The following is a 12,073-nucleotide window of genomic DNA, read 5'->3' as shown; positions in this document are numbered from 1 at the left end:
AGGCCAATTCTCGGAATGCATTCAAGAGAGAGCTGGATGGAGCTCTTGAGGATAGCGGAGTTGGGGGGTATGGGGAGGGGGCAGGAACGGGGTGCTGATTGAGAATGATCAGCCATGATCACATTGAATGGTGGTGCTGGCTCGAAGGGCCGAATGGCCTCCTCCTGCGCCTATTGTCTATTGTCTATTGTCTATGTGTTTCCCTGCAAAATTGCACCCAATCTTCTCTATCTGCAAAATTTAATGCTATCATAGTGACACAGATTATTCCATTTCCAAATTCTCCTCCCTCTTCACATCCTTTCCTCACAACCTGGTCTCTTCACACTGTACCATTTCCAAGTTGATCCACTTCTCCAGACTCACAGTCCAGGTCAGAATTGCATGTCGATCCAGGAACATCATCACTCTAGGGGAAGATTTAGTAAGAAGTAAATGTTTTTATTAAAATAAATAGTTTTAAATCAGTGAGACAATGTAAGACCACAATTAAACTACATCCATTAATATTTGTTCCAATTAACATTCTAGAATAACTAATTATAAGAAAATAATTCCCAAAAGTGTTATGATAAATTTGAAGAAAAATTGAAAAGTATGTTGTAAATTAAAAACTGACTTATATTGAGGATGAGGGGGAGAAACAAAGAAGCTTGACGGCAGATCTTTTTAAATAGAGGGATAGACATGTTTCACTCTTACTGGTGACATGCTTTAATAATGTAGTGCAGAACTAGATCATTATTGTGTCTGAAGTGATTTATGACTGCCCCAAGATGATTGACTTTTGAATAATTACCGATGCATATTGACTGGATGCTGTTGTGTTTAAAATATTGAGGTGATAATTGGTGGATGATAAAGCATGATGATAGGCGTGTAGTGCATTCACTCACTCCTTTTTGTGCACACCTTTGTTGGTGTCTGCAATGCACATAGTTTTCATTAAAACCGCTGTGTCCTCTGTCACTTTGTATAAGGCAAAGGGCAGACAGAGGTTCTGTCTCGTTAACACGAGATATTCATGAAGGCCTGGTGACAGTTGAGATGCAGCATACCTTGAACTATATTGTTTGCTGGTGAAGATTTCTGACCTATCATCACAGATAAGGAAGCCTGGCAGACATCCTACCCATGAAAAGGAATTTGGGGGGCTCAAGAGTGTTGTACATCTTCAGTCTTACCTCAGGACACGTGGTCAGTGTCTGTAAAGGGGTTGTTATAGTTCGCACAGTAATGCTGAAAATATCTCCACCCTGGAAAGAGAATCATTGTAAAATTAAATTTAAATTGATAAACTTGGATATTTCTTACACTAATAAAATGGACCTATTTCTAGAACACATGTTAAGGTAGCATGCATTCAATGTGAACATAATGCTAAAACTAGTTCAAGTTCTTTATCCAGCATATGAGAAACGTTACCTAGAGTAGGGGAATCATTAATCAAGAGGGTATAGGTTTAAGATGAGAGGGGAAAGATTTAGTATATGAAATGAGCTGTCAGAGGAAGTAGTTGAGGCAACATTTAAAAGACATTTTGAACAAGTACATGGATAGGAAAGGTTTAGAGGGATATGGGCCAAACACACAGGTGGGACTAGTGTAGATGGGGCATTTTAGTCAGCATGGACAAGGGGCTGTTGACCTGCTGTAAGACTCCTTGACTCTCTAAGTTCTCCTAATTAAAAGTCACAATTGGGTGAAAAGTTCTATGAAACCAGTCTACCAGGAAATCTGTATCAAAATAAGCATATATCTTGTGCCGATGTTTGTCAATATGCATTCGCGGGGAAGGTTGTCAGATCTTGGAGATGAGCTCCACAAGCAATTGCAGACTGAAGCATAAAAGACAGGCATAGATATGAGGGCACAAGGGGAGAAGAAGAGGAGTTGAGTATAGGAGCAAAGAGGTCCTTCTGCAGTTGTACAGGGCCCTAGTGAGACCATACCTGGAGTACTGTGTGCAGTTTTGGTCTCCAAATTTGAGGAAGGATATTCTTGCTATTGAGGGCGTGCAGCGTAGGTTTACTAGGTTAATTCCCGGAATGGCGGGACTATCATATGTTGAAAGACTGGAGCGACTAGGCTTGTATACACTGGAATTTAGAAGGATGAGAGGAGATCTTATCGAAACGTATACGATTATTAAGGGGTTGGACACGTTAGAGGCAGGAAACATGTTCCCAATGTTGGGGGAGTCCAGAACAAGGGGCCACAGTTTAAGAATAAGGGGTAGGCCATTTAGAACTGAGATGAGGAAAAACTTTTTCAGTCAGAGTTGTGATCTGTGGAATTCTCTGCCTCAGAAGGCAGTGGAGGCCAATTCTCTGAATGCATTCAAGAGAGAGCTGGATAGAGCTGTTAAGGATAGCGGAGTCAGGGGGTATGGGGAGAAGGCAGGAACGGGGTACTGATTGAGAATGATCAGCCATGATCACATTGAATGGCGGTGCTGGCTCGAAGGGCCGAATGGCCTCCTCCTGCACCTATTGTCTATTGTCTATTGAAAGAAGGAATGGGTGATATTTCTGCTTTGACCACACCACCCTCATTGTGATAGTCTGCCCTTTTAGTGTCCTGTGCTAGTGGTGGACCAAACAATAATAAATTTGCAAATACCTTGAGAATGAGGCTGACAGATACTTTCTGCCACACATATAATTCCTGTCTCACTGGTGATCTCAGTGGGGGTGGAGTGGAGATAGTGCTGACTGATTATTTTTGTAGTTCACAAACAGTCATTGTCATAATACACCAGGATCAGTTTTGGTCGGTATGTATGGTCCTGAACTTGTTACATAACTGCATGCACATCTGAAGCTGCATAAAGGTCAAACCTGCCATCATGGATCTTGACCAGATATGTCCTGTCCAGATTCCACAGGTGTTATAATTTCACCCAGAGATGATTGTTTCTGCAATTAGTTGCTAAAATCATTCTATTTTATAACATATAACTCTGAACGTATGAGTGCTGGGAGCTCCAGTTTCTGGGTACATGTTATACATTTTCTTCCATCATATTAATGAACTTTCCAAAAATAACCGGGTTTCCCTGCGGCAGATGAAGCACCAGGATCCCATTGGATGAAGTGCAAATTTCTGCAGCCTGCAAAATAAAAATCAACATCTTCAAGAGAAATTGCACCAGTTCCCCCTTACCTCCGGAGGTTTGATGTATTCTGCAACATCCCATATTTTTTTTTCCAAGGAGGTGTTTGTGATTGCTATTCCTTTGACCTTAGTGATGACAGAACTCTCAGGAGCGCTCTCTCTTTCTTGGTATGATTTCTCAATGATGAAAACATACCTGTGCAATTCAGAAGCGAGAATTATCCACTTCAATATTAAATGAGGCAATTTGTGCATGTTATATATTTCTTCTTCAATGAAGAGCTTTAGTTTTAAGAAGAATTACTCCAATACCTGTATGATTGACACAACTACCTTCAAAAACAGCCTTTGCTTTTCTAGTTTCACTGTCAACTGACTACTTACCAAGTACCAAAGGCTAATTGTGCCACTCCATCTTCTGCTTTCCTTGCACTTACCAAATTCTGCAATGGTTCATGTGAGCAAAAGAAATGTTCCAGTTTACGAGTTTGACATTTTTTTATTCTTAATCTTTTTCAGCTTGGATACACAAATTTAAACTTCATTAATTGTTCCATTAGAGCTAACTCTTTTGAATGCACATTCCAAATGTGGCAAAGTATTCAAATAACTTACTTGAACATTGCCAAGTGCAACAGCTGATATGAATAGAGTGAGCTAATTATGGGCAGCCACACATAAATGAACGCAGTCGATATATTGTCCCCAAAATAGTTTAAATAACACACGTGAAATTATTGAATGTCCACACAATATTATTTCTGATGGTATTTTGTGATGATGGATAACTTTTGGCAAAAGGTCTCTGTCAATTGAGCCTCTCATTGTTTGGAAAATCCAGCATTTATCAGTTGCAATTGTGGTCTTACAGAGGTTTTTGAATTTATTAATCATCTTTTCTAGGTGGCCAGAAGGCAAATTAGGTACACAAATTCTTACAGTGCAACTAATTTGTTTTTCAGATGAGAACTGGATGGCAGCCAATTTATAGTCGCTCCAATATTTTTTTAATATATCAGACACGAGTTAGTCCTAACCAAGCCTTGTCATAGTCTGAAAGGGACCAAAGGAAATCTTGAGGGGTTAAATAACTTAGATTGTTTCATCTCCAGTTACTTTCTGCTTCTCCGACTCCACCTTCCACTCATCATCCACCCATCCCTAGTCTAGATCCTTCACTGCCCCCCCCCCCCCCCCCCCTCTATCTACCCTCTCCCACACGCCATTCTGTTCTACACACTATCTCTCTCCGGTTCCACGATTCACTCCCCATTGTCCTTTCTCATCATTTGCTCTACATTACCTCCAGCCTTGGTTACTATCTCCATCATGCTCTTCCCTGCCCGACTCATCTTCCAAACAACCCTTCCTTATCTGTCTTCTTTGTATCCCACAGTCCTGCTGTCACACCCCCACTCCCCCAAGACAGAACAAGGATAGAGTTGTCCTGGGCCTAATCTTTTACCCCACCATCCCCCACATCCAACACATCATTCACTGAAATGAACACTACCTACAATATAATCCCACCACTTGTCACATCTTCCCATCCCCACCCCTTTCTGCTTTCCTTGGAGACCACTCCCTCTGCAACTCCTTAGTTTTCTCATCCTTTCATATAGGTCATATATAGGTCACATTTAGTAATCCCCGCGGTAAAGAAGAATGAGAGACAATGAAAATATCATTATAAACTTTCAATTCCATCAATAAAGATCAAACAAACTGAAGCTTTTTTTCTGGACCAGGGTTGACTGAGGGATTACTTGATGGAAGCTTTTATAAGTTTAAAATGATTATATAAGATAAAAGTTTAAAAGTTACTGTAGTTGTGAGAAAGTTAAAGGAAACAGGAGCCTTAAATGTAAATGAGCCAAAACGAATTCAGGACAGACAATTTTTATCCAGAGAGAGGTTAACATGTGGAATCTGGAGATAGAAACAATAATTTAGGCGGTAATCGCAGCTCTATTAGGAAGGTAGAGGAGGTTAAGGAATTAAAGGTCTTGTTTGTGGGTGAACTAAAGGGAATGGAAAGAACCTCATCAACACAAGTACCGTTGGCTGAATGGCCTGTTTCTGTGTGATTCTGCGTAACGTGACCATGACAAATTTCTTAAGGAAATCAATTTATATACAGGCCTTAAATATTAGTGAACATTAAAAATATATATTTTAATGGAAATGCTCAGTTACAACAATTAAATTATGAAAATTGGCATTGTGTTGCTGCCAATTCTTCAATGAATGTGGTACCAATGGATTAATAAGCCAATGTGGCCCAGAGGGCTGTCAACTCCCATGGAACCACATGCATGGATTTCCCCCAGTGCTGCAGTTTCCTCCCACGTCCCAAAGATGGGCAAAGGTGGGCATATGGTGTGTAGCCAAGTAGTGAAATCTGGGAGGAGTTGATGGGAATGTGGAGAGAATAGATAATAGGGAAGGAATGCACAGGACAAGGGGAACAACTTTGATAGTGTGGGGCTAGGTTTCAAGTGGTGGTAAACTGTTGATAGATTTATGAGGGCAGTTCGACAGAAAATAAGCCAAGGGATTCACTTGTATCGATTCCACACCACATTGCTGTTCCAGTGCTCATGATAGAGCCTTCCCAACATTGGAGAAAATACAGAATGGCTGACCACATATGAAGCACCAGCATTCAGTCCTCAAAGACAACTTTGAGCTTCCAGATGCCTCTCGCTTTAATTTACCCTCTCGGTTCCTCTTTGCTTTCTATATAGTTCCAAAAAGACTCAATCTGGACACATTGCTGCCATCTGGATTCAATTCTTAATTCAATTGTTTCATGTAACTAATTTTCTTTGTTGAAGAACTGCCCATTTTCACTGTAGATTGGGTATGTCAAGTCAAGTCAAGTCAATTTTATTTGTATAGCACATTTAAAAACAACCCACGTTGACCAAAGTGCTGCACATCTGATTAGGAAAAAAAAATGAAACATACAGTATGTGGTGCCAGCCCTGGCTCTGAGGCGGAGTGGAGAAGGGAAAATTCGGAGAGAGAGCCATTATGATAGGAGACTCATTAGTTAGGGGTGGTGGGTCGGGGGGCATGCAGGCCATTTATTGGTAACAAACAAGAAAAGGATGGTCTGCTGCTTCCCTGGTGCCAGGGTCCAGGATTCTCCGAACAACTGCAGAACATTTTCAAGGGGAGGTCGAGCAGCTGGAAGTCATGCACGTTGACACATATGAATAGGTAGGGAAAGGGATGAGATTCTGCAGAGTGAATATTGGGAGTTTCCCAGAAGATTAAAAAGCAGGACCCTGAGGGTAGCAATCTACGGATTACACCCGGTGCCACCTGCTGGTGAGAGTTGGAATCAAAAGACAAGACAGATAAATGAGTGGCTCAGGAGTTGGTGCCGAGGGGAGGGTTTCAGATTTGTAGACGGTTGAGATCTCTTCAGGGACAGAGGCGACTGTACAAGAGGGACTTGTTGCATCTGAACTGGAGGGAGACCAATATCCTTGCAGGGATGTTTGATAGTATTATTCAGGAGGGTTAAATTAGAGATGAAGAGGGGTTGAAATGAGAGTAATAATCCAGAAATTGAAAGGCATGATGGGAAGGTAAAGATTAGGACCAGTAAGTCTCAAAGGGAGGACAGGCAGGAAGAGGTAAAATAATATGTTGAAGCTGAGGGGCTGAACTGATTTTTTTTTTTTTTTAATTTCAATGCAAGGAGTATTTTAGGAAATGGAGTGAATTTAGAACATGAGACTCAGATTCAGAACCAGCTCACTGATAGAAGAGGATATATATATATGACTTCGGGCATAAATGTGGATGTGTTGGTCAGTAAATTTGTTGATGACACAAGATTGCCAGGGTGGCAGACTGTGAGGAAGGCTGTCAAAGTATACAGCGGGATATAGATCAGCTACGGAAATGGTCAGAGAAATGGCAGATGGAGTTTAATTCAAGCAAGTGTGAAGTGTTGCACATTGAGAGATCAAATGTAAATGGAAAATGTGCAATTAATGACATGACACTTAACAGCATTGATGTACAGAGGGATCTTGGGATCCAATACCATAATTCCACGAAAGTGGTAGCACAATTAAATAGAGTGGTTAATAAGGCATATGATATGTTTGGTTTCATAGATCGAGGCATTAAGTATAAGAGTCAGGAAGTCATAATGCAACTTTAGGAGTTTAGGAATTTATTTTGGCCACATTTAGCTCGGTGATCGTCTCGCTGAACACCTCCGCTCAGTCCGCCTAAACCTACTGATCACCCGGTTGCTCAACACTTTAACTCCCCCTTCCATTCCCACACTGACCTTTCTGTCCTGGGCCTCCTCCATTGTCAGAGTGAGGCCCAGCGCAAATTAGAGGAACAGCACCTCATATTTTGCTTGGGCAGCTGACACCCCAGTGGTATGAACATTGACTTCTCTAACTTCAAGTAGCCTTTGCTTTCCCTCTCTCTCCATCCCCTTCCCCTTCCCAGTTCCTCTACCAGTTTTATTGTCTCCGACTACATTTTATCTCTTTACTGCCCACTCCCCTGACATCAAGGGTTGAGGAATCGGAATAATGCAACAACAAGTCTAGACAACTCCAGATAACCCAAAACGTCACCCGCTCCTTCTCTCTAGAGATGCTGCCTGTCCTGCCGAGTAAATCCAACATTTTGTGTCTATCTTCGATTTAAACCAGCATCTACAGTTCTTTCCTATACATTTCGAGTATTGTGTGCAGTTCTGGTCGCCCCATTGCAGGAAGGATGTGGAAGCTCTAGAAAAGGTGCAGAGGAGGTTTACCAGAATGATGCTTGGATTCGGGAGTATTAGCTACAGGGAGAAGTTGGCCAGACTTAGATTGTTTTCTCTAGAATGCCGGAAGTTGTGTGGAAACTTGAGAGAAGTATATAAAATTATATACTCCCAAAGTCGATCCTAGACAGAGGGATCGCAAGCTCCACGATGTTAAGTCCGCAGGCTCCCGCGGCTGGAGCTCCCGAAGTCGATCCCCAGCAAATGGATCACCAGCTCCACGATGTTAGGCTGTAGTGCGGACGGAGATACGATACGAAAAAAGTCGCATCTCCATTGAGGGAAGAAATTTTAAAAAGTTTCCCTACCTCCCACATAATACAAAACTAAAGATACACTAAAACATACATTTAACAACAGACTAAAAACAACAAAAGAAGAAAAGGATGAGACAGACTGTTGGCGAGGCTGCATTCGTACGGCGCCACCCAAGACCAACTCAATCCAAGCAGCCTCAACACCGGCGCTACATAGGAATGCAATTTGGTAAATTAACTGGCCAGCACGATATCCACCCGGATCTCATTCTTTTCCGGACTTTAGGAAATATTTATTTTGATGACTGGGTTCAAATGAACTGCAAACAAGATCAGACTTGTTTAACTTGTTCATGAAGCTTCATTAAATTGAAGAAAATGCCCATCAAAACGTTTGTTTAGGAAGGAACTGCAGTTGCTGGTTTACATTGCTGAGGGACACAAAATGCTGGAGTAACTCAGCGGGACAGGTAGCATTTCTAGAGAGAAGAAATGGGTGACATTTCAGGTTGAGACCCTTCTTCAGACTGAGTCGGGAGAGGGAGTCAAGAGATATGGATGGGTAAGGTATGATAAAGACAGATCAAAGCAAACGTTGATTTGGCAGCCATCTCTACTTTCGCTTGAGGTCTGAAACTCACTACGTTCCTGTATTCAAAGAGACGATGTGGAGTCCATGGAATCCCAACAAGTCAAATCATGAACTTCCCATTATTCAATATTAATAATTGCTTGCATTAAAGATCAAGGGATGGGGAATTGGAATAATGCAGCAACAAGTCTAGACAACTCCAGATAACCGGAAACGTCATCCATTCCTTCTCTCCAGAGATGCTGCCTGGCCCGCTGTGTTACTCCAGCATTTTGTGTCTCTCTCCAGATTAAACAACATTCATTAAGGTGCAAGTTTGCAATTTGATTTACTCCACGGAAATTCGGCACTAATCGGTTGCAAATAAGACACAGAAACATAGAAAATAGGTGCAAGAGTAGGTCATTCGGCCCTTCGAGCCAGCACCACCATTCAATAGACAATAGGTGCAGGAGTAGGCCATTCGGCACTTCGAGCCAGCACCGTCATTCAATGTGATCATGGCAGATTATTCACAATCAGTACCCCGTTCCTGCCTTCCCATACCCCCAGACTCTGCTATCTTTAAGAGCTCTATCTAGCTCTCTCTTGAAAGCAGTACCCCGTTCCGGCTTTTCCCCATACCTTGACTACAAGGTGGAGTACAGAAGCTCCAAATGCACGCATGAGAACTCTGATGTGGGAAGCGAAAACTCAATCTACACACTGCAAGTCGTAGATGAAGACTTTCCAGTGACTGCAACAGAAATTGCAGCTGAAACAGAAAAGGACACTGTGCTGAAGAGTGTCTATTAACAGACATTGAATGGTTGGACTGAAATCGAGAGTGGATCAAACTCGGAACTGAAGCCTTTCTATAATCGACGACATGAATTATCATGTGAGCAGGGATGCATAAAGTGGGGTTTCAGAGTGGTTGGACCAGAGTCTTTAAGAAACAAGATTATGGACGAACTTCATGCCGAACATCCTGGCATAGTAAGCATGAAGTCAATTGCTAGAAGTTTTGTGTATTGGCCTGGTATAGACAGTGACATTGAGTCACTAGTGAGCAAATGTAGCGTGTGTCAAAATTGCCGCAGTAAACCACCAAAAACACCACTGCAACCCTGGTCATGGCCAAGTAGTTCTTGTAGACTTTTGTGAAAAGGGTAATGATAATTTTCTGGTACTAGTAGATAGTCATTCTAAATGGATTGAGGCTAAGCATATGGGGTCAAGCACTACTGCTGAGTGTACCATAGATGAGTTGAGATCGATTTTTGCATGTCATGGTTTACCATAAGAACTTGTTTCTGATAATGGACCTCAGTTTCGTTCAGAACAGTTCAAAGAGTTCATGCAGCGTAACAGGGTAAAACACACGTTTCCCCATACCATCCAGCCTCCAATGGGGCGGCGGAAAGGTCTGTTAGAGTAGTCAAAGAGGCTCTCAAGAAACAGGTTTTGCAGGGTAGTTCAAAGCTCAGCATGAAACATCGTTTGGCTAGTTTCTTGCTGAAGTACAGAACCACACCACACACAGCTACGGGTTATTCACCTGCAGAACTATTGATGAAGAGAAGGCTAAGAATATGCCTAAGTCTAGTTCCACCCAATTTGACCTCGAGAGTTGAGCAAAAACAGTTAAGTCAAAAACGCCACTTTGACTTCCACAAAAAGGAGAGGAGCTTCAAGCCAGATGAGCAAGTTCGTGTTCTCAGTCCTCCCAACAACTCCAGTCGAGACAAATGGGATGTTGGGAAAATGGTGGAAGTGTGTGGAACAAAAAGATACAAGTAAAATTAAATGTGTGAATATGTAAAATAAATGTGTTATGTTTATCATTTGAAATTTTGTAAATATGGTAAAAAGTATTGGTTTAAATCAAGTATCACAACACCAAAATTGTAACCGAGTACTTGGATTTAATACTTTAAAAAAGGGAGAGCTAAAAGTCCTGCTTTTCAGCCTCCTACCTAGTTCTCTAAACTCACGTTGCAGAACCTCCTTCACCGTCTTCCCCGCGTCATTTGTGCCAACATGCACAACTATTTCCGCCAAATTCTTTGATGCAAAATAAATAACCAAAGATGGAAAATGCTGAAAGTACTTAGGAGGTAAAGTCACATCTGTGGAAAGCGACACGGATTTAATGTTTCAGATAAAAAAAAGCCTGTATCAGAACCAGGAAAGTACGAAAACAAGTGATTTATGCAGATTAAATATTGTGCTAATCTCAAATTATTCAATTCAAATTTGATGCAAGCATTCAGAGTTCCGGAATATACTTACACGACGAAGTACATGATGATAACAAGTTGGATGATTCTGTAGATGATTCCTAAATTTCTGTTTTTAACCACCACAACTTTCGGAGTTTCATAATTCAAAAAGTCTTCCCATGATAAACCACACGTTTCTTTGTAGCCCATGGCTTCCAAATCCTTCTACAATTCTGTTGGGCTCCGGGAAATTGAATCTCGCTCGGTCTCTCGTCCCATTACATCCCACGCAATGCGCTTACCTCGCCCGTTGTTGGGCGCCTGACAACTGAACCAAGGAACCTCCCAAGATAGACACAAGGTGAAACTCCCGCCTCTCCTCCTCCTCCTCACCTCATCCTCCTCCTGCCCCGCCACATTCCCGCAGATTACATCGTGACTTCATCTGGTCGCCTCAAAAATGTCTTTATTTGATCTCAAAACAAAGAGTGACAAGGAACATTATCCAGTCAGCCTTCAGCTCTCCTGGGAGATCCCGAATGTCCAAGTCAAGGCCCTTTCTTGACTTATTCCAAGCCTGGCTTTCAACTCATTTCAGATATTGAACATGATAAACAGCTTTCAATCTTAATTTGAATTGCGTTAGTTCCAATTTGCCTTCCTGTCCACGGGCAATTTAGTCTGAAGCGACTATCATGGTTTATGTTAACCGTTTCGAATCCTGGATCGGCAGGCGACGTCACGCCCTCCGGCCCGCGCTGTTGCCACGCAACGCCGCCTGCAGGGCACACCGCGTACTGCAGGCAAAGCACTCACTAGGGCAAGGGCTCCCATGGAGGGCACACCGCGTACTGCAGGCAAGCACTCACTGGGGAAGGGGGCACGCCGTGTACTGCAGACAAGTACTCACTAGGGCAGGGGGCACACCGTGTACTAGAGACAAGCACTCACTAGAGGCAGGGGGCACACCGTGTACTAGAGGCAAGTACTCACTAGAGGCAGGGGGCACACCGTGTACTAGAGGCAAGTACTCACTAGGGCAGGGGGCACACCGTGTACTAGAGACAAGTACTCACTGGGGCAAGGGCTCCCA

General features: G+C 42.4%; 1 protein-coding gene across 5 annotated transcripts in view; it reads right to left on the bottom strand.

Annotated features, from left to right (window-relative positions):
- The window catches only part of p2rx4b (purinergic receptor P2X, ligand-gated ion channel, 4b), a 33,949-nt gene extending 22,251 nt beyond the window's left edge, over positions 1-11,698 (bottom strand). For 4 of the 5 annotated variants that reach the window (XR_013548883.1, XM_078421137.1, XM_078421138.1 and 1 more), the window contains exons 1-4: positions 11,051-11,316; positions 3,166-3,313; positions 1,185-1,256; positions 334-409 (exon numbers count right to left, since the gene is read on the bottom strand). Coding sequence is in view for 4 of the 5 variants with exons in the window: in XM_078421137.1 (XP_078277263.1) it covers positions 334-409; positions 1,185-1,256; positions 3,166-3,313; positions 11,051-11,190 (436 nt within the window). In the remaining variant the exon portion in view is untranslated. Of the gene's footprint in view, positions 1-333; positions 410-1,184; positions 1,257-3,165; positions 3,314-11,050; positions 11,317-11,373 lie in introns of those variants that run through there. The other variant, XM_078421139.1, reaches the window with a different exon arrangement.
- Between the last annotated feature and the right edge of the window lie 375 nt (positions 11,699-12,073).

Source organism: Rhinoraja longicauda, chromosome 25, assembly GCF_053455715.1.
Source record: "Rhinoraja longicauda isolate Sanriku21f chromosome 25, sRhiLon1.1, whole genome shotgun sequence".
Taxonomy (NCBI): Eukaryota; Metazoa; Chordata; class Chondrichthyes; order Rajiformes; family Arhynchobatidae; genus Rhinoraja; species Rhinoraja longicauda.
This window is presented reverse-complemented; position numbering and strand designations above follow the sequence as displayed.